At 36.6% G+C, this 23,423-nt stretch overlaps 5 protein-coding genes across 5 annotated transcripts; 2 read left to right on the top strand and 3 right to left on the bottom strand.

Annotated features, from left to right (window-relative positions):
- Positions 1 to 12,363: 12,363 nt before the first annotated feature.
- P170DRAFT_467033 (uncharacterized protein) lies at positions 12,364 to 14,339 on the bottom strand (the record flags this gene model as incomplete). Its single annotated transcript, XM_024852451.1, has 2 exons — positions 12,364 to 13,863; positions 14,001 to 14,339. 2 exons carry the CDS (start codon positions 14,337 to 14,339, stop codon positions 12,406 to 12,408), a joined length of 1,797 nt encoding a protein of 598 aa, XP_024701130.1. The 3' UTR covers positions 12,364 to 12,405.
- Positions 14,340 to 15,004: 665 nt separating this feature from the next.
- P170DRAFT_363847 (uncharacterized protein) lies at positions 15,005 to 15,934 on the top strand (the record flags this gene model as incomplete). Its single annotated transcript, XM_024844613.1, has 1 exon — positions 15,005 to 15,934. A coding segment is annotated over one exon (930 nt), but the record flags the coding sequence as incomplete, so codon positions are not given.
- A 530-nt stretch (positions 15,935 to 16,464) lies between these two features.
- Positions 16,465 to 18,163, bottom strand: P170DRAFT_414398 (aminoglycoside phosphotransferase family protein). Its single transcript, XM_024847015.1, has 2 exons — positions 17,389 to 18,163; positions 16,465 to 17,335 (listed from the first exon to the last, which is right to left on the bottom strand). The coding sequence occupies exons 1-2, from the start codon at positions 17,764 to 17,766 to the stop codon at positions 16,850 to 16,852; spliced, it is 864 nt and encodes a 287-aa protein (XP_024701128.1). The 5' UTR covers positions 17,767 to 18,163; the 3' UTR covers positions 16,465 to 16,849.
- Positions 18,164 to 18,599: 436 nt separating this feature from the next.
- Positions 18,600 to 20,528, bottom strand: P170DRAFT_439534 (aconitase family protein). The gene has a single exon (XM_024849861.1). It carries the CDS (start codon positions 20,356 to 20,358, stop codon positions 18,613 to 18,615), a length of 1,746 nt encoding a protein of 581 aa, XP_024701127.1. The 5' UTR covers positions 20,359 to 20,528; the 3' UTR covers positions 18,600 to 18,612.
- Positions 20,529 to 21,267: 739 nt separating this feature from the next.
- P170DRAFT_439533 (uncharacterized protein) lies at positions 21,268 to 22,564 on the top strand (the record flags this gene model as incomplete). Its single annotated transcript, XM_024849860.1, has 2 exons — positions 21,268 to 22,350; positions 22,426 to 22,564. A coding segment is annotated over exon 1 (796 nt), but the record flags the coding sequence as incomplete, so codon positions are not given.
- Positions 22,565 to 23,423: the final 859 nt, after the last annotated feature.

Here is a 23,423-nt window from a genome sequence, read left to right as displayed (position 1 = left end):
CTAAATTTTTAAAATTAAAGTAAGAATTAGTCTTGCTAATTTTATATTTATATTTTTTTATAAAAGGCTATTAATCAGGATTTAAAAGAAACTAGTAATTAAGCTTATAAGGCCTGAACCTAGGCTAAAACTATTTAAAACAGGGGTCTTTAGGATTCACGAGAAATAACCAGGCGCGGAAGGATTTACTTAAAATCTTGCGGAAAAGATTATCTGATAAAAAGATAAATTCTACAAAGAAATAAAATAATTTACTATAAGTTAAATATTTTAATTATAGTAAGCTAGGCTATAAAATATCTAATTACTAGTTAAAAAAGTTAGTATGACTTTAAGGCCTCCTAATAAGAAGTATTAGCTTATTATAAATAAGTAAGAAAGAAGGACTGGAGAAACTATTTCTTATAAAGTTTTTATTAATAAAGCTATAAAAATAACTGGTATCCTAGGGCCTTATAAAGCAGAATAAAATAGTACTTAAGTAAGAAAAAAGGGACTTATTAAAAATATTAATTAATACTAAAGCAAAGACAAATCTAGTATCCTTTAATCTCGCGAAAGAAATAAGATAAGAAAAATTATTTATCTAGCTTAAGGCGGCTAAAATAGATAGTTATAAAATCCTTTTGCAGGGGATTATATAATTTTATTTAAAATTAAAAGACTCACAAAATTATTACAAGATTTAAGTAGAACTTGTGATAGTGTCTCCTAGTATATCAGAGATAATTTTAAAAATATTATAGATAACTTAGAGAGAATCTATTACCTATTTTTATAAATATTATTTAAAACTCTCCTGTAAAAATTAGGTCTGTATTACTTTAGTATCCACAGAAAAATAAATAAAAGAATTTAAAAAAAATAAACCTAATTAATTAATTATAATCTATATTTAATAGATTAATATAGTAGAACTAGAGGAGTAAGATATTCTAGAATAATTAAAGGATTTTGCAGAAATCTTTTTAGAAGATTTTGTAGAGGGCTTATTTTTATACTATAAAAATATTAATTTAAAGATTTATCTTATAAAAGATTTTAAATTATAAACTAATTTAATCTATAAGATGTTTTCCGCGGAAAGTAAAATATTATAAGAATATTTTTAGAAAAATTTAAAATAAAGATGGATTTGGATCTTAAAGTTACTTATTAGGGTGCCGGTATTATTTATAATAAAAAAAAATAGAAATTTACAGATGTATGTAGACTTTCGGGATGTAAATAAGGCATTTGTGAAAAATACTTATCTATTACTAAAGATTAATAAGTGTATTAATATATTAGCTAGAGTGTTATAGTTTATATAGCTTAATTTTTGTGATATTTATTATAGGATTTATATAGCTGCAGGCTATAAGTGGAAAATAGCTTTTTAAATAAAATTCAGATTATTTAAATACTTAGTAATACTGTTTAGTTTAATAAATACACCTGCAATATTTTAAAGATTTATTAATAGCTTATTTTAGGATTATCTTAATAATTTTATAATAATCTATCTAGATAATATTATAATCTACTTATAAGATCTAGAGGACTATAAAAAGTAGATTTATAAAATTTTTTAAATTTTATAAGAAGCAGGCCTATATATAAAGCTTAATAAGTATAAGTTTGTAATAATAAAGATAAATTTTTTAGGATTTATTATTAACTGAGATAAGATTTAAATAAAAATTTCGCGAGTCTAGATAATTATAGATTAGCTGATACCAGAAAGTATCTATAATATTTAATAGTTTATTAGGTTCGCGAACTAGTATTAGAGGTTTATCTGGTAATTCTTAGATTTAGCTATAGTTCTAACTAAAATAACTAAGAAACTCCTAAAAAAAAAAGAAAGAAAATCTGGCCTAAATTTTTTAATTATAAATATAAATAAAAGTTTTAGAAATCTAAAGGAAGCTTTTATAAATATAATAATTATATATTATTTTTATAAAAATTTACTCTCACGAATAGAGATAGATATATTTATTTATATAATTAGTATAATCCTCTTATAACTAAGTAAGAATAATTAATAAAGACTAGTTATTTTTTTTTATAAGATAATTTCCGCAGAGCAGAATTACAGGATTTATAATTAAAAATTACTTATAATAATAAAGGACTTTAAAAAATAAAGATACTACCTAGAGAGAGCAAAGTATTTTATTAAAGTCCTTATATACCACAATGTATTATGTTATTTTGCTATAAAGGAATTATTATAAAAATAAATATAATAAATATAAAGGTTTATAAGTTTTTCCTTTATTTTAAAATATTATCCGGGAAAGAAAAACCTAATAAATATACTTTTATAAAAATGTGATTATAAAAAGTCTATCTGTTAGAAAAATATATAGAAGTTTGGTACTGAAGCTCTCTAGTAGTTTATAAATTTTTTAGATCTAGGGATAAAACAGATAGTTATAAAAAAAATCCTTATAAAAAAAACTACTACGGCTAACTAGGCTAAAGTATAAATATAAATTATAAAAGTTATTTATAAGAAAGGATTTTATTAAGAAGATTTTTTAGAAAAATTATTAAAAAAAATTCCCTAGTTATTTTAAGTAGATATTTTTATATAAAAAATCTATTAAGGACTCGCGAAGCCTGAAAAGTTTATTTATTATAAAGGTAAGAAGAAGGGTAAACTAGTAAAATAAGAGTTTTATAAAGACTAGCTATACTAGGAGAATAAGCTTTATATCCTGGATAATTTAGAATTAAGATTAGCTATTCTAGTAAAATTTTATAATAATTTATTTATTAGGTATTTTACCTTATGAAGAACTAATAAATTAGTTTTATAAAAGTTTTATTAACTATAGATAATAGTATTTATTAAAGAATATTATATAGCTTATAGAGAGTATTAGGGAGGCTAGAGGGTTTATAAAAAGTAATATAGATTATTAAAACTATTACTAATTCCTGGGAAGATCTGGAAATAAATAATAATAAATTTTATTATAGACCTTCTTATAAGCCTGTTTATAATAAATAATTCGCGAGTCTTTTTTAATTATATATTAATAATTATAAATTAATTTACTAAGATAGTATATTTTATTCTTATAAAAAAGATAATTTACAGGGAAGAGTTAGTATAAGTATTAATTTATAAGATTTTTAAATTTTATAGTATACTTGCGAAAGTAATTACTAATTATAGATTAGTATTTATAAAAGGTTTCTAGTTTAAATTTATATATTATTTGCGAATTAAGCAGGGATTAAATACTGTATATTACTCTTAGATAAATGGCCAGACAGAGTAGTTAAATAATATATTAAAATAATATTTACAGGCGTATATTAACTTTAATTAAAATAATTAAATTAATTATTTTTCTCTCGCAGAATTTGTGTATAATAATATCTAATAAAGTTTAACCTAGGTATTACCCTTTTATATATTAATCAGGGAATATTTTAGAGTAATTATCTTAGACTTATAAGAAAGTTTAAAGGTAAAAAAGTTAGTATAAAAATAAATCTTATAAATTAAAAGAGTTTATAAGATAGCTAAAAATTTATTAGAATATACTTGCGAGTATTAGGCCTAATACTATAACCGGAAGAAATAAATAAAAGTATTTATTAAAAATTAATTAATTTAGTTATTCTTAAAGAATTAATAGAGCTTACAGCTAAATAAAAAACTTAATTAACTAAGTATAAAGCTATTATATATAATAAAGAGAATTAGGAAATAAATCTATTAATTAAAACTTTTTATAGGAGTTAGGGTGTATAATATATTTTATATATTTTTATTATACAAGTATTAGAAGATACTGGGAGTAAGATCTATAAAGTAATTTTTTATAACTTGCTAGGATAAAAAGCCCCAAGAGTATTATATAAAAAGGCTTTAAGTAAAAAAGACCCAGAATAAGATAAAAGAATTTTTAGTTTAATAAAAAGGATATTCTCGCGAGGAGGATATAACCTAAGAATCTATTATAAATCTATATTATTTAAACTTGTATAAACAGTTTATAAACAGAAAAAAACTATTTTTATATTAAAAAATAAGAAAAACCCTTTTTTAAGGAAAAAATAGCAGAAATCCTAGTAATATAGGCTTATTTTATTAGTATTAAGGCCTTAACCACCTTATATATCTAGAAAGTAGAATATTACTAGAGATATAATAATATATTATAATAAAATAACTACTGTCTGGTAACGCTTATTTACTTGTGAATAAGTAAGTAATACCGCGGTATAAGTAGTTATTATATTTTTATTTAATTTTGCCAAAAATATAAAGACTCTAAAATATAATATCCCGGAAGAGACTATATTATCTATAATTATATTTAATAAGGGATTATACCTTAGCACAAGTTATAAAATAATTTTTATAATATTAGGTACACAGGATAAGCTAGGTAAATAAAATTTTTTTTTAATATAAGAGGAGTCTCTGTACCAGCTGTTAAATCTATTATTATTTATAGATAGTTAGATTTTCCGGGCCTAATTAGGGAGAAAGACTAAAAATAAAAATAAATATTTACAGAGAATATAATCCCTGTATAGATAGTTTAATTATACAGGCTATATTTTATATAATATAATTTACTAATAGCACCAGGGCTTTATTCTAAGCCTCCCTGTTAATTAGGTCTTAGAGAGGCGCGGGTTTAGTTATATAAAATTAATAAGAAAATTAGGTTATAGATAGCTTAACTAGATTAGTTAACTGGACTAGTTAATTTAGATTAAAAATAATTTAGTAAAGCAGCAGACAGTAGATAATTATTAGGGGATTATAATAAAAGATATATTTATTTATAGCCGGCATAATATACACAAGATAAAGATTATTATACCAAAAAGACTAGCTAATATAAGAAATATGGCTAAAAAGGTCCTGTAAGTTACTTATATAATTAAACTAAAAACTAACCTGGCTAATATATATTATTTATAAAAGATTATAAGTATTAATACAGAAACTAAGGCTCTCTAGACTTATTTTTAAGATAGGAGGGGAATAATAATCTGTAAAAAAAAAAGTTTTTTAGAGGAAAAATATTCTTTTAAAGAATAGAGGGAAAAATATAATAATAATATTAATAATTTTAAGGAACTTTGGCAGTAAATATAATATTATAATTTATTACACGCGGGAAGCCTGTAAATAAGTCTAGAAATTAGTAATCCGACCTAAAATAAGAAATCTTGTAATATAAAAGTAAAATAAGAATAAAGTCTTGTGATACAGAAAGTAAAATAAAAAATAAATTTTAATAATATAGAAAATAAAATAAGATTAAAGTAAAACAGATCTTATATACTATATTTTATAAAGTATATTTAACTCTTAAAAACTAATTTATTAGAAATAGTAGTTGCTGGAAGAGAGAAAAAAAGAAGGAGAAAAAATTATAAAAAAATTCTTTTATAATATAAAATTAGGTATTTAGCAGTAAATATAGAAGACATAATATAATAATATTTAATTTAAAAAGATTAAATAGTAAAAATAGCCGTGGTAAAATATAATAGATTTTATAATAATAAATCTAGATCTAATAAATTCGCGAATTACTAATACTGTACGGGCAGTAAGGAAAAAGATTAAAATAATTTTTAATTTTTTTTTTTTTTTTTTAAAGAGAGTTTTTTAGCGGTAAAAGATTTTTATAAATATTTCGCGGAGGTATTTCGCAAGGTTTATTAGGGGTAGATTAAGCTGATTATAATAGATTTTATAAACAGGATATTCTAGATAAATACTAAGCTTATAAATAGATTAAAATAATTATATTAGTTAAGTCTCTATAATAAGAGGGCCAGCTTCGCGAGAAAGCTAGAAAGCTGACTATAATAGATTTTATAAATAGGATATTTTAGGCAGAGGGGTAATCTCGCGAGGCAGGTCTGCGGTATATATAAGATATATTTACGAAGAATTATAAAACTAATTATAATAGATTTTATAAATAGAGTATCTTAGGTAGAATATATTTTTATAAGAATTATTTATATTATATCACACCAGGGATTTCGCGAGACAGTTAATACTTATGAACCTAAGAAAGAATAACTCGCGAGATAGTATTTTTTATGAGATTATAAGAAAAGGCAAACTAAATATTAGTATCTAAGGACTATCAGGCAGAGGGTTCCCGCGGGATAAAGAGGATTAATTAATAGTTATATTCACGAAAAGGGTCCACGCGGTGTAGTAATCTTATAAGATAGCAGCTTTCGCGAGAAAAATAATCTCACGAAGCTTGATAGTATTAACTAGTTAATTTTATAAGATATTTTAAAGATTAAGGCTTTTAAAAGAAGGGGATAATTATAAGGATTTATATAAAATCTTTTTAAAGATACTTAGTTAGAACAGGTGCTTAGTTATAGTCTAGTAAACATACAATAAAAATGTATTTTTACTGGGGTTCCCCTGAATCCCAGTGACAACACCTTAAGCAGAATATACTATATATTTGATATCCCTAGCCAATTGCTTTCACGCTGCCTTACCCTTAAGGCACCAAGGTATTTAACCTTATATATTTTAGTTAATTAATTATATTTAATTTTATATATATTTAGCCATTTATCTTAAAAAACAAATTTATTATTTTATTTTAATTAGTTGGCTCAATAGGCAAATCATTTTGATGCAATTTATTATTACTGATTTAAGCTATAGAGAATATATGATTTAATATAAAATTTTAAGGTATTTTTAAAAGTCCTAGGTCAGGTAATTCTAATTTATTTCTTTTTAGGGATAGTAGTTTATAAAAATTATTATAATTATTAAAATTAAATAATAAATTATCAATAATAACTTCGGATGATTAAGAGTGCGGAGTAAAAGATTAATTTCCTAAAATTTTATTACTTTAAGTATTTAATTAAATTAGATCATTTTAATTATTTAATTTAATAATTCGATTTTTATATTCGGGCTTATAGTAAATAGGATTATATTTACTAGATAATTCTGATTTACCTTATTTAGGTTCAGAATAAATATTATTAATAATTTTATCTTTAATAAACCCTAATTCAGTAGTTTCAGGTAAATTAATTAAAATTAAAGAGATTAAATTATTAATTTCTTTAAAACTAAGTAGTTTAAAGTTTTCTAACCCAATTAGGTCTAGTTTAAATATTTAAATATTCTGTTTATTTTTATAGACCTTGGTTTTATCAAAAATACAATCATGTGCTAAAATAACCTTATTTTAACTAGATATCTATATTTTCTATATATTTAGGGCAATATACCCTATCAGGTAGCCAATCAGAGCTCTCAGTTTAAGCTTATTAAGCCTAGGGATATTCAAAATCCTTATATAAGCTCAGTAACTATATTATTTTAGATTAAAGAGGTTTGGCAGTAGTATTATATATAATAAAGGCTGATTAAGATGTTTAAATAAGGTTTCATGCGGGGTACTCCACTTTAGTAAATAAGTGGGAGTACAATTTAATATATATATCACTGTATTTAATAATTCTGGCCATAAATATAGCAGTAATCTTAAATTAATAAATAAAATTTATATTTTTTACATGATTAAAGTACCTGAACACTCTATAAATAGATTTTATTTAGATTATTTAATTAGACTAGTACTGTAGATCATCCCTTCAGATCTCGTGTAATTATAAAAATAAGCTAGATTTCTATCTTAATCTAAATAAAATTGTTTAATAATTATATGATATTAATATTTAATAAATTAGATTATTTTAATAATTAAATTACTTATATGATCTTTTAATAAAATTGCCTTAGCTATATAGAATTTTAAATAGAGATAATATATATAGCTAATATATTGTTTTTAGTAGATTCCCTGATTTAAATGAATAAGGTCCTAATAAATAGTTTTAAATAGTTTAGTCCCTAATTAAATCAGAATTTGAGAAATTTAATATTTTAAAATTAATAATTAATAAATTAGGCAATAATCTTTAGTTTTAGTTAATTTATTATTAATTTTTACTTTGTTTACTACTGAATTAAGGTGTTTTAGGGCTTTAGAACTCGGGTGCCCTAATCTTAAATACTATAGTTTAACTATTTTATAGGAAATGACTAGTTTATTCGAATTTCTTGCTAAATAGGCCTCTAATTTATTTACTTTAGTATTTAGTAGTAAATTCTGTAGTAAATTCTGTAGTAAATTCAGATAATAAATATGATTATCTTTAGGAGTTAATTTAGGTAATTATTAAATATAATTATTAGTACTCTATTTAATTAAATAAATGCCTGTAATCTCGAGGATTTTATAAATTAGGCGGTAATTAGGGCTTTTTAGGCATATAGCCCTAGAATTAAGGTAAATATCTGATTGTTTTGCCTTTAAGGCAGATAGAATATTAATATAAAATTGTAGAATATAGGTATAATAATATAATTCAAATGATATTTTATCTTTATAGGGGTTTGAAGGTTTTAAATTAACTATTCCGAAACTTTTAATTAATGTCTGCGTATTCCCTATAGAGATTAATGTAGGTGATTCATAATAATCACTAAATAATAATTAATTATTATAGATATAGGTATCTGCAGCAGTATCAAACGTCTAATTAGGACTAGCGTATTTTTCTTATTCTATTAAAGTTGAAGCTATTACAATTAAATCAGTTAAAAATTTATTATTTTAATTTATTACTTAATTAATTAATTTTAAGCAATTTTTTGCGGCTTTAAGCGCTACACGAAATTTAGGGTTCCTAAAGGCTCTATTAAATTATTAAATAGTCTTAGGATCACATGACTAATTTTCTGGTTTCTTTAATAAATTATTAATATAAAAACATTAGTTAAATTCATAATGGCCTCTATTAGGGTCTAATTAACAGGGGCAGTTTTGTTCCTTTTTAGGAGTTTTAAGGTTAAACCTAGGGCTTGGGGTATTTTCTAAGGTATCTCCTTTAAAGGTTGCCTGAGCGATTCGGCTCAGTTAATTTGAATATTTAAATATTAAGAATATCTTTATGTGATCTCTGAATTACTTAGTTATATTAAAAAATAATAATATTTTATTATATGATTTAATTTTATTATTTAATTTTTCGCTTTAATAATTTACAAATATTAAATAAGACCCATAAATAGCTTTAATAAAGTTATATTAAATTTAGTATAGATTATTTATTTCACTTATTTTAAGCGATTTTACTTCAGTATAGACGTTTTCTTATAGTAAAATATATAAATTAATTAAATATTTATTTTGCAGATTTTTAAGTATATAATATTATTTAATAATATCGCATTTTCTTGATTCATTAGTGGGAGCTAGTTTTATTTAAAGGATCTATAGCATGTAATATAGGGTTTTTTTGTTAAATACTAAAACCCTATTAGCTAATAATATCAAGTTCTTAATCAGGAGTAAAATTAGGGCTAAGCCCTCATCTATATAGCAGTATTCTCGAAGCACTAATTCATAATCATATAAAAGGTCTTGATAAAGCACTTAATTATTTTAGGTTAAATTAATAATTAATCTAATATTCCTATTAAGGTCACATAGTTCCGGGTAACTAGGCTGTATAGATTAATCAGGTATTATTATATGACTGGGATTAATAAATTCCCAAACATATTTGCTTTTAGCAATTATTTTAATTATGTTAAACTAGTGTATCTAATTATATGACTGGTTTAATTAAAAATTAAGCTTTATATTTATAGTGATAAGCTTAAATAATTAATAAAATAATCTAAATTATTTGACTTTTATTTTACCTTACTTTTACCTTACTTTTACTATATAAATTAATAGTAAAAGTGAAAGTTTAATAAAGTAAAAGTAAATTAGATAAGTAAGGATTAATTAAATCAGATAAATAAATAATTTACTACAATAGTAAATAGACAAGTAATTAATTAATTTGTGTATGTATGAATTTAATTAATAAATCAATAAAATAATTTAAATCAATTAAATACTTCAGACAGGTGAAATAAAACACTTGAAGTAAGTACACAGGTTAAATAAATTAAATCAATATAAATAGTAAATAATTTACTATAATAGTGAGTAATTAAATAATTAATTTATGTGTGGGTTGAATTTAATCAAACAAACAAATAATTAATTCAGGTATAGATATAAATTTAATCAAATGTATGTAAATTCAATCAAACAGGTAAATAATTAATTCACGTGTATACATAAATAATAGGAACAAAGGGCTAGACCGGGCTCATAACTATCTGATAAAATACTAACCCGGGCTTATAACTGTCAGATAAAATGCTAACCCGGGCTTATAACTGTCAGATAGGGTAGGTAGGTCACGTGGGTTGAATAGAAATTCCAAATGACTAGATAGAATAAAGGAAATCAATCAGTCAGATAAAGTAAACAGTTCACCTGGACCACCTAGATCTGAAATAAATAGACCAGAGGTCCTACTATTTGTTATGCATGAAGATAGGTGAAATTAATTAAATAAATAAATAAAATTCAATTAAATAAATTAAGTGGGTAAATTAACTTAATAAAAAAAATAAATTAATACAAGTTATTAACTATATATTTATAGACAATTAAATCAGGGCTAATTTAATCTAGCCCTAAATAAATATTACAAATATAAAATTATCAGATCCTTCTAAACCTTTATTTATAAGTTATATTATTAATCTAGGCCTTCAAGATTAACCTTATAAATTATTATTAAATTAATTTAAATAATCAAATAATTAAGATTTTATAATCAGAATAATTAGAACAATCAAGATTCAATATATAAATCATAATAAAATTATTTAAATAATATCAGAATAACCAGGGTAATAATATTCACTTTATAACTTATAAAATAAATAGGCAAGACATTCTAGACCCTTTATATTAATTATTTAAACAAAGCCATTAACTGCAGTAGTTAAAATAAACTTTTAATTTCCTAAATAAGAAATTTATCAAATTATGTTTTCTGACTTCTATAGGATTCTAGCGACCGGTGATTTCCCAAAGAGAAAGATAAGCTAGTCTAAAATAGGAAATTCTTCAAAAAATTTTTTTTTTCATTTTCCGCTCACATTAAGCTTAGTTTCACCTCACTTTTCCCATACAATTTGGTGGTAGAAGTGAGAGTTCAATAAAGTGAAAGTAAAGTTGTAGTGAATTTTGAATAATTTTGGTTGTGGGGCTAAATCAGGTGATTCTGATGAATCAGGTGATGTCAGGTGACCCCATTTGACAGATTCATTCTTTTTATCAAGTTGATTTACCCACTTAATTCATTCAATTGAATTTCATTCATTCATTCAATCAATTTCACCTATCTACATGCATAACAAATGGTAGGACCTCTGGTCTATCATCAGATCTAGGTGGTCCAGGTGAACTGTTTACTTCATCTGACTGATCGATTTTCCTTATTCTATCTAGCCATTTGAAATTTCTATTCAACCCATGTGACCTACCTACCCCATCTGACAATTACAGTATTATTTTTTGCTTATAAATTAAAGATAAAGAGGCAGAAGTGATAGAATAATTAAAAATAATAAAAAAATATATAAATGCGGATTTCGCCAGCAATCTTAATATAAGAAAATTTATTACTAGCTTTATCTTTATATTAGCTAGCGGACTTATTTCCTGGACCTCAAAGCTACAGATTATAATAAGCTTATTTACTTATAAAATTAAATATATTATAGTTAGTATAGCGGGCAGAAAAATAATTTAAATTATCTAGATATTTAAATTAATCAGCTTCAGTAATATAAGGCTAATAATTATTTATATTAACTTAAAACCTGCTTTAAAACTCACAAAGAATACCTAGATATATGCCTGAAATAAATATATTAATATTTAAATCTATTAGATTCGCGAGGTAATTCAGCACGGTAATATTAAACTTCAACACTTAATTACAAACAGAATAATCACAGATATATCAACAAAGATACTTCTGCGTGTTAAATTTAAACAGTATACTAAATTAATAAATATTAAATAATTATAATTAAATAAAAATATCTAGATAAAATGTTTTAGCTTCAAGATGACTATTATCTTAAGGGGGTATATAGGAAACTCCTGGTATCCTAGATAGGTATACCGGAATATTCCCGCTAAGATAAGATTATCCGTAGTGATTTACTAGAGACCTCCTAAATTAAATAAGAACCCCTAATAAGATTATAAGATATAAAATAGGGTCCTCTGGTATATCTAGACCTTCCCTTTATCATCATCTTAATTATCAGAAAATTGAACATTTTATTCAAGACGGATACAGCATCTTACCTCGTAATTCCTACAAATACTCGCAAGACCCCAAATACCAGCCCTAACCCGCCTTGTCAACCACAACCATCCCAAGCTTGGCGTTGCCCTAACACAATCCTCGTCCATTCAGATGATTATCTCGAAGGACGGATCAGTTCTCGTGTATTATAGTTGAAGGTTCATCATCGGATGTATCCGGAGCATCCTCCACGGTCACTGATGTCAACGCTCGGCGCGGAGGACTTGGCTGGCTATCGGATTCGTGGGCCGTGCGGAAGCTGTCGTGACTGGTACTCGTGGAGCTGCTACCTTCATCGCTAACACTGCCGTCTAAGGAGGATATCTCGATTGCATTATGGTGCCCACTGCAGGTATGTTGGGCAGGAGAGTCGCTGCAAACCTCGCACCGACATACGTCGCTAGGGGCCGGTGTCGACTTGAGGGCTGATTTGATGGTGGTCGTGCGTGTTATAATGGTTGTCGAGGTAGGTCTTTCTTTCCTGAGGTCCAAGCGATACATTCGGTCCAGTCCATTGCGTAGGAGCCGATCCTGAATATCATGCGGCAGAGAGGTCGAAAAGTCATCATTGCGGCCTTGCTCATGCAGCGGCGCGGGACTCCCTTCCTCCGCTGCTGTCAGGAGTACTAGAGCACGCTCAACTGTGGCGACACACCACGCAGTCAATCCCGGGAAAGAGCACCAAGCTCGTTGTGAGACACGCAGACTCTCGAGTAGAGCCTGTCTGTGTGGCAAGGCGCGAATGCAGAGAAACCTCGCGAGGCAGGTGTGCTGGTATCTCAAGCGATCGCCCTGGGTACAAATTTGGAGGTCGGCCATGTGCGTCAACTGCTCGACTGCACCGGGCTCGGAGCAATGATGAAGCAATTCGGCTCGACAGAGAATGTGGGTCGGGTAGTCGCCGAGCTCATGCGTTATTGACGCGATAGTTTCGAGTTCTGGACGGGAAGAGGTCATTGTGCTTGCTCTAGGTATCCATCCTGGATTCTCGGTTTTAATGGGCAGATAGATAGGCACGACTCCCGTCCAGAAAGTTAACCCTGGAAACATTGACAGATGCTTCGCCATCCCAATATCCATGCTCTGGGGTGCACGCTTTCTTTCTACCTCGGTCCTGGCGATTATGAATCGAAGATAAGACCTCGTCTTTACTAGCTCGACATGATTCCCTTCGAGCCGGCTAATCAAATATCCGGCATTTTCTAAAATCCGCTGAGCCAGTACAAGGTCTTCGTCACTGAGAGTAGACATGGAGGGCGAGGTGAGCTCCTGGCAGGCAGACACAAGAATATCGAGGAGCGCCAGGCAGGTGGCTTCATCGTACTGATCCATTTTCCAGTCCTCCAAGAAGCGATTGAAGGAGTGTTCAGAGGTAATTTCTATACCAAATACCGACAGCCATGTTTTGGCTGCCCCGTCGGCTCGCATTGAAGCTATTATGATATCGCGAGCATCCCAGACCCGACCGTCCGCTATCATCATTTGGTACAGGTGAGTCCAAGACCAAATGTCGAAATCGCGTTCAGTGATCAAGTTTGACTCACTCTCCACTTGCGTGAGGATTTTGAAGACGTAGCGGAAGACCTGCACCTGCAGGAATTAATTAGCCGCAGCGTTGACGTGAATTCGAAGAGCATAATTGCCAATACCTCTGCTGAATCCAAAAGAAGGTGTTCCTCTCGCCGATGTCGACGCAGCATGTCCATCGGACCCTCAAGAGATCGCACCTTCTCGCATGCCTCTTTCAGGCGCCCTTGACAATGAATCGCCGCCAAGGCCTGAATGAGAGCCCAGTTCGCTCGATAAAGAAACGTGCAGGGGTCGTCCGCTGGATCGAAATCTTTCGGAGAAAAGTCTTCCCCTCCTAGAGGAGACTCCAATCGACAAATCTGCTCGTACATTTCTTGCTCGGCCAACAGATCTGCATATTCGAGCGCCACCGGAAACGAGGCATGGAACTCGGCGAGTGACTCTTGGAAAAAGGTCTTGGCAGCCGTGAACTGACCAAGCCGCTTCAATCGAGCGAATTCTTCCAACAGGCTGCCAACATCTTCGACGATATCCATTTCGGAATGGATTGTTACATCCTTTGTTGAATTTGGAGTCCATTGGGTCTCAGCGTTGGTCGGGAGAAGATCCTCGACGTTTATATTGTCATTCGGCTGTGTATAGACCGCCTCCGGCTCCGAATCTCTCTCATGAGAGGGCAGGGGTTGACTCTGGTTACAGCTATTGTTGCTGCTGTTGCCGTTATTGCGTCGAGGGATGAGTGCATGATCTGTCGTTTCCCCAGCACTCGACCAGTCGAAGGGGCGACTTTGGGCTGGATCTCGAACCGCCGGGTCTACACTGTAGCGGTATTCAGGCATTCGGGACTGAGAAACGATTAAGATGACGACCTCAGGAAGACAGCTTGAGCAATTTCAGTGTCTGTGGAAATGAGGGGCACACGGAAATTGATGTACTCACGTAACACAGGACGAAGATATTAGGCTTTGGCGCAAGGCAACCTCCATGTAACCACGCATCAACTGGTTTCACCAGTGGCGGTGGCCGTGCTTTCCCCTTAACATGTCAGAGTGCACTCAGTTTTCCGGTCGTTCTGTTCTTCTTCTTTCATCTGTGTCCTCATTGAAAAGCCAAGCACAGGAACAGTCTACTGTAGCAACCATCGACTCTCGCAAACATCGAGGACAAAGGCCAAATGTCTGGCTCCGTCAGTGCCAGCGCGATGCCTCTTCCGACTTACTCTCGACGCTTCGGTCGCACTTATCACGGACTGGACGCGGTGGACCCGAACGTCTGCTATCGCAAAATCGGCAAAGTGCTCGCAGATTGTCGGCTGCGCGTGTCCAAATCACAATGGGGGGAGTTGGGAGAGGAAGCCACTCGCGCGGGAATCGCCTACATGGATCTGGCTTTCAATAAGCCCTTCCAGTGCAGCTTGACAAACGCGAGTGTGACCATAACCCTCGAAGAGCAGAACTCTGACCGGTGTCGCGAGAGAGATTATCCTCGACTTTCTCGATTGCGCCGTCAGCATTGGGAAGATGAGCCGGAACAAACCGACATTCGCATAACGGACCATTACGGCCCCAAAAGCCTGAGTGGCGAGCCCTCGCTTGTGACGGTGAAAAGGGCGCTGAATATCACACCGGAAGTGAACGTCCTGGGTAGTGGTGGCGGAGGAATCGGGATGAACAGAGAGAAGGAGTTCAACTATGAGAGCCGGTGGACCTTCACCGGTCGTTTATTGTCGACACCGCCGCGTTCTACATACCGCACGCTCAAGTGGGAGCTTCAAGAGAGCGATCCCGAATACCAGACCATGCGTCGGAACATGTTCCACACTGCATTCGCCTTCCATCATGGCAAGAATCCGTTTCTGATGAAAATTGAGATTCACGGCAGACTGCACCGAAGCCGGGATCGCGTTAAAGACAAGATCCGCCAGCTTAGATTCCCCGACCCCTTCAACAAGGCACAGGGCCAGAGCGAAATTCTCGTTCGGCCGTATATCGGAGATCACCGTCTTCTTCGACGGCTGGACGGCCTTGCTCAGAGCTTACCCCATGCTATGGAGCGGGAGAACATGCTGCAAACATCCATGCAGTTGCCAAACACCATGCCCGTGTCTTTTCAGGAGACCATGAATGAAAATGGGGATCTAGTCACAGGGCCAGGACACGGAGGTAGTCCAGTACTCTACCCGCCTCTACACATACCTCGAAATTTGTCTTCCGCCCCTACTTTGGTCTCGCCCGTGTCATCGAGCGATCCCCCCAACTGCACCAGAGAAGGCACTCCGTTGCGGCAACCTGCAATCAATCTGGGATGCGAAAACAGAATCAACGAAGTTTACAGCCGATCGACTGCGGGTAAATCCTCGCGTGCTCCTGCAGAGTCCCCATCGGAGCCTAGCAAGCTTTCGGAGAGTGCCCAGGATGCTCTAGACATTCTCTTCCATTTCCCGCGCTTCCTGATTGTACTGCGCCTGGTAGGGAATATCCTGGTTTTGTTGCTAGGCAAGCAAAAGTCCAGGGAGCCGCTCAAAGGTACAGAGAAAATGGATGATCCGGCCCAACTGCTGCTTCTTTCATCCAGGGAGCACAACGCCCATAATGAGGCGCAGCCCCCGGGCGTAAACAGCACACACCAATGCAGTCAAGGTAGTATCGAATGAGTGGGGGAAAGATATTGATATTTCCACTGATTAGTCAATTTATGTAACATCTCCAATCCAAGACGTCGATTTCGTGTCACCTTGACGCGGGAGACTTCCCCGGTCACACAGTAAAGTCTCCTAGACCAAAGCCAGCGCTCGTAAACGGCTGGGCTCCATAACAAATGCTACCCAAGCATCCCTGCTCCTATCTGTTTCTCGTCCGTCGGACTGTCCGATCAATGGCAATGATTCAAAATCCGACGTGCTTCATCACCACCGACGGCCACGAGCCCATAAGGATTATGATGGAGAAACTCTCGTGAAGACGCACAAGACTCTGATCATTTGTATCATGTATCAAAGATGTGAAGACTGCGATGAAAGCATCTCCTGACTTTCCGAGGAAGAAATTCAATCGTCATAAAGGTCGTTCCAAAACATCATGCATTGCAATTCTTCTTCGCTTAGAGATGCATTCACAAGATGTTCCCTCTGAGGCGTCCGGATCCTGCGATGGACTTCACCCGCCGTCTTCCAACCGAAGAACCCGGCCATTTCCCAATCAATCAGCCCCACGATATTATCATTGTCAACGATGCAATTGGACGGAGTAAAGTCATTATGCATGAAGCTCATGTCTGGGTCAGTATTGGTCTCTGCGAAAAGGATATCCTCCTCCAGAGGATTCAGCCGACCGTTGCGGAGAATATTCGGGTCCGGGACAACGTGAGATCGAGCTTGAAGATCATCTTTCGGCTTGATGGTATGGAGCTGTCGAAGGATCGCCCGCGCCTGGTCTTTGAATGACTGCCTTTGGTCGTGTGAGAGATATGGCCATGCAACTTCCAACGTAACACCTGGAAGTCTTTCCTGGATGATCACTGGTCGGTCATGAATCTGAGAACTGATAAGTATGTCCACTACTCTAACCAAGGAATCAGAGAGAATACCTGGCCGACGAAGTAGATGTCAGGCACTCGAATATCCCCGAGGACGCCTTTGGCAATAGAGACAGCGGCAGCCTCATTGGCATCGGCGAACGAATAATCAATCCCGCGTGTTTCATGCAGATGGGCGGATTTGACAATGACACTGCCGAGTGCAAATACATCACGCCCATCCTCATCGGCTGGGTAGATCCTGACAGATTCGTCACAGGAGTCAAGTACCGATTCCCAGTATCGTATTGAGTCCGACGAGAGGGAGCCGATGTGCTCTGGGTTGACATGAAAATCGCTTTGTTTGGGGCGGTATCGTCCGTAGAGGGGAATGTCAGCATACAAATCGGTGGAGGGGATATCCTCTGGCTCGGTTACGTATGGATCCATAGTACGGTGGATTGGGAAGTACGGGGACCGCGAAAACAAGCGCCGTTCGCTGGAGACAAGGGAGAGGATGAAATGTTACCTCTGACAAGGTGGAGGCTCGGCGAAGGGACGAGAAAATAATAAAAGTCGCGGTCGTACCAAGGGTCACGAACCAATAGTATAGTGCCACGATAAGGGATCAGAGTTCAATAGCAATGAATCACAACGTCCACGTACTTTGGCCACGGAATAATAACTCAATGCCAGTCAAACACTTACCTCTACGACATATAGCAAGTGCGCCCGCTATCTGAGACGCTAAGCCTTTTGGACTGTTTTGTTGACACCCGATGTAGACAACTTGACAGACAATAGGCCGAGTACTGATGAGATAAATGGGACAAATTGTGTATATTTCTAAATCTCCATGAAAATGGCTTTAGTACCATAACATCTCAGGGCCGCTCAACTGCCTGCCCCGTGGCTAGTTAAGCTCCCTGCTTATCCACTCAACTATGAAGCTAAACTATATTTGATGGAGTAGCCATGTCACCGAGAAAGAGCCGGACGAATGCCGAGTTCCCACTTTAAATGGCCTTTCCAAGGTTCTGTGGGGAGAAGTGGACTGTCAAATCCTTGGGTCGGGTTGCGCCCACTTTTGATCAGCCATTTCATTTCTGGGTGATACCATGCGTGTTCTGAATTGGAAATAACTGTCAGTGGAGCGAATGATACGAACCGAGACTCTTATTGAACACGAAGACTAAACTCTCTGGACGAAAGATTGACGATATATATCATGAGTCTCTCTACTTTCTCAATATCTTGGAGTATCTCTAATCACAAAGGATTCCAATGTAGTGTCTACTAGTACTGCTTCTCGTCTGTAGCATCTAGGATATCTAAAAATTTCCCCGTGCAAGCCGCATTGACGCACTGCGCCAGACTCCCGAAATGAACCCCCCGATGGACCATTCCGGGCGCATAATGTGCGTATTTACCTGAGTTGGTCATGATGTTGCTACCCGATTTCGGCACAACCGGCTCCCCAAGCATGCACCAGCATGTATCGGTAATTATCACCGCGCCAAAGTCCTCGAGGGTGGTTATTATGCCAGCAGTGAACGCAAGCTCATAAGTGCTGCGACTTGTGGTGATGATGAGCTCAACTGATGGGCTTTTCGTCCGCCTCGCGCAAAGCCGAGACAGGCTTTCAAATTCCTCCATGGCGAAATGCGGGTTACCGAGCGATACTAACCCAACCGATGGGTCAGGGGCGGAGTTCAAGCCTCGTCGGCATTCCAAGATATCGGGGGCCGTGATTTGGAAGTGGGGTAGACGGGCCTCGAGGCTGGCAAATCGTGCAGACTCCGGAGTCACTCCGTTGATATGAAACATGGCCGCAGACGAAGTTGTAGCGAAGGCCGCGCTGAACGATTTGAGATCCATCCGTTGCGGGTTGAGGTGATCGATACCACAGACTAGGGGAATGCGGTGCTGGGCAATCTTACCGACAGCATATCCAAGAGCTGGGTAGAATGCATCGTCGACGGAGTCTGGAATGCTATGTACTTGGATGCAAATTCCGGGACGACGGCCTTCGACTGTATGACACCCGGCGGAAGGAGCTCGTCCCGTCAATGCAATACACACGTCGATAAAGTCTGGGTATTTCTGCGTGTGTGCCCCAAGAACACTGTTGGCAAATGCGACCGCGTTCGACTCTGCCCACCCGATATTTTCACCCTCCTTCGGGGCGGAATCAAGATTGTATGGTGCACATGTGAAGCTGGGCTGCGCGCCCATGGATAGATAGATGTTGGCGAGTGTGCCAGCCTGTTCTGCCAGCTCAGGATCAACCCCGAGCTCTTTCCATCGACGTTGATCGATAGATATGGAGTTTAGCGTCGTTGGAAGCGCAAATCGAGCCCCCATAGCTTGGAAAGACTGTGCGAATTTGAGACTAGCCGGGCCAGTGTAAATGCAGGCGTCGATATGAGCGCGTGAGACATCGATAAGACACGTTGCCTCCTGAATAGCAGCAAAATGAAGAATGGTCTGTAGGGCAACCTTTGCAGCCGTACCTTTTGCCCCTGCAAGTATACTCTGATCGGATTGAGAGAGCTCAACCTGACTCGCTAGACTATTGAGCTGCAGCGGTGGTGCTGCCAAAAGACTGCCACTGAGTTGAACCCTTCCCGCATCGATGGCGGCAAATGGCCAGTCCTTGATTCGATGAAAGTCCTCCGAAGCGAGAACAATAACCGGAAGCGAGCGCTGAAAAAGAACCTTTCCCACCAAGACTCCTAGTGTCACTATCTCTTCCGGCTGCTCGAATATCAACCCCGCAGGAGCACACTCGTTCAGCAGAAGTTCGAGCATCACGGTGCTGCCGGTACATGATCCGCGGCCACATGGTATGGCAAGGATTCGACTAGCCATACATTTACCTCGCAAGGGATGGTGGTGATCCACAACATCACCCGTTTGGGGATTTACTCCGCCCCAGAAACTGAGGCTAGCCGAGGAGTAGAGTAGCTCGGCAGATGCTGATCCGTTGACCAAGCTTCGGCCGTGGAACTGTGCTATCGGTCTGGCAATATTGAATGCCATTGAAAGTGGGATATAGAAAGGCCGAATAATGTCAGTAAGAGTCGTGAGAGGTGACTCTCAAAAGTGACGTGAATGATATGGGCGATCTCGGGAGGGGGTCCCGAGGCCCCACGCAACAAAAGGGTCATGGCGCCGTTCTATAGCTTCGATCTAGGAACAAAGTCCAGTACCTCCTGCGAAAAGATCTTACAAAGGCCAGGCCTTGTCTATGTGCGTTTGTCAGCTGTATGTCATCATCTGTCCAATTGGAAGCAAGTGGTTCGGCTCTATGGCCAATTGCTGGGATACAACTTGGGCCGGAAATGATATCCGAAACCAATGCATTGAATGAGCCGTCGATTGGCTCGATATAGTCTAATGGCGAGCCCTTATTCCACATCGGACAGGCAGAGATCATGTGGACAAGAGGGCAAGGACTGTTGCCTAGTCAAGCCGATGTTCGGTCGGAGAAGACGAGGCCTGGTTTTAGACATATAGTCGGGCCGTGGATCGGCTCGGGCCCCTTGGCGAGTTTGCATTCACTCCTGATGTCTCAACACAAGTGATCTCCGCAAAATGAGTCAGAAGGAACAGTCGAAGGTGGAGTGAACTCGCGATAGATTGCAAACACCAACGGAGGAATGCGAAGGGCGGGCGACGATTGGCCCCCGACGGGTTTGTCGTGTTTGTTTGATTTGTTGCCAAACAGTGCAAACCCGCTCAAGTCCGCTGTGATTGGCCGGGGCGGGCTTCGGTCTGAAGACTCCAAAGACCCGTTGAGCTTCATCGCAACTTATAATCAACCCCGTTCGACTCTCGAAGTCGACTCCAATTCCCTGTCATTATTCTCTTCCGCAATCGTCAATACTTTGTTTAAGTTCTTCTACCATAATCATCATGGATACCTCGAACGCGAACTTGGACAAATTCGTCAATTTCAATATCATTTACACCACGTATAAAAAGGTCAATGACCACGAGATCAGAGCCGACTTTGTGATCCCCAAGTCAAAGTTCGAAGGAAAGCGACCGCTCATCGTTCGCTTTCATGGCGGTGGCTTGGTAGGTTCAATCTTCTCGGGTTATTAGTCGAGAGTCGAGCGGATCCGCGACTAACAAACCCAGATAACTGGAGATTCCCTGATGAAGGAATGGTTTCCCTCGTGGCTACTGGAGCTTGCGGCAAAGCACAATGCAATCATTGCTACGCCCAACCATCGACTCCTCCCCGAGTCCAGCTCCACAGACATTTTAGAGGACATCGAGGACTACTGGACCTGGCTGCACTCCTCCACCGTAGCAGATCTGCTGTCCACTTCCGTGAACCCGACGGATATCGATTTCACCCGAGTTCTCTCTGCTGGGGAGTCCGCTGGCGGTCTCCTTAGCATCCTTCTTGCGCTGTCGCATCCCGACGAGATCCGAGCCGCCACGGGCAGTTATCCCGCGCTGGACATGGCTTCGGATCATTTCGGTACGCCAAGCTCGGAGCCGCTAGAGCCACCACTCCCGGCGACGCTGGTGCGTGATCATGAAAGCAAGATTCAACCGGGAGATGTCTTTTCGACTGGACTTTCGATGGAGCGGTTTCAACTCATGATTGCGGCCATTCACTTCGGAGACCTCGGACGGCTATACGAGCGCGGAACAGAGGGCCAGCCGCGGGGTCGCTTCTATCCTCTTGAAAAGCTGGATGAACCGGACGTCAAGATCCCCCGTGGCGGGATTGCCATCATGCATGGTGCGCAGGATACCATTGTTCCCCTGGATGGCGTGGAGAAGTTTGTGCAGAAGGCTCGTCAGGTGGCACGCGGGAAGCCGGTGGAGGATAAAATCATCCTCACTGTCCAGGATGGGTGGCATGGGTTCGATCTCGAGACTCCCTTGAGCGAGCCGTGGTTGACTGATCATCTGTCTTTGGTTGTTCAGGCTTGGATAGAGTGATTGACCTGTGATATGACCTGGTTATGAGTGTATATACCCAAAAGACCTGCATATATGCAATAGACATCCCTGTTGAATATACTCATTTTTCAGTATAGTGGGTAACTTTCCATCTGTAGATTTCGGAAATCTCGGGATACTGACCTAGGTAATAGGACTGCACTGAATGCATAGCAATTCTGCCACAGGCAGCAAACTGTGCACGTGAGGCTGTTTGTCTTGTTGGGTTTGCTCGTTGCTGAACGCTCTGGATTCCTTCCTTCCACAACCACCTCAACCAATTGACCTCCTTTCATCATTTGGACCATCATCAAAATCAGCACTACCATCAAAGGTCTACCGGCAATACTGTCAAAATTATGCAGTGCGCATGAGGTGGCAAATTATCAACGCGGCGCTCGTGGCGTCCGCGTGGGAGTTCATGGTTCTGTACGCCAATTAAGTTCCATCTTATCAATCTTGATTCAATGCCTTGATTTGTGATCACAATCTCATTTTTGTTGCCATCATTCGTTTGGATTACCTTTTTCCAATTTTTCCTCGCTGCTCTCCCAGGTCATTGTTCTCGCCCACACCTTGAGGCAAAATTTACCAGTAATAAACACCATGCATTTTGTCTAGAATCATATGCCAAATCTCAGTGGCAATACCCTGTCACGCCATATCACGATGACAAATAATTCCACGGGATCGAACACATCTGGGGTACATGCAATTTGGAATTTCTGTCGGCATCTCGGCGAATGGGCGTGTCCAGAGGCAAGGCGGATGTCTGATCACTTGAGCCGATGATATCAGTCGCCACCCAGACCGGCATCTAGAATTTTCTTCCGAGATGCGCTAAACACAGCCATCATCGTCGGTATTGATTCTGATGCTCCAATTGCGTTCGTGTTTTGCGATCACCTGAGCGTTGCACGAATCCTGCGATCGGTGATTCGATGGGGGAAATGTTTCCTCCGGCTGCCTCCGCCCGCTGGAGTTCCACCGGCCCTATCCCAACGACAACTCCTCGCTTTTGATACGAAATTGCATTTCATGAAGAATTGATATCAGAATGTCTTCAAAAGGTATATAGCACATGGCCTAGCTCGATGACCCTCTAGATGGTACTTCGATCACACAAGCGAGCACGGAATGGA

The sequence above is a fragment of the Aspergillus steynii genome, assembly GCF_002849105.1.
Source record: "Aspergillus steynii IBT 23096 chromosome Unknown P170scaffold_7, whole genome shotgun sequence".
NCBI classification, from domain to species: Eukaryota; Fungi; Ascomycota; class Eurotiomycetes; order Eurotiales; family Aspergillaceae; genus Aspergillus; species Aspergillus steynii.
Note: the sequence above shows the minus strand (reverse complement) of the source record. Positions and strands in the feature narration are given on the sequence as shown.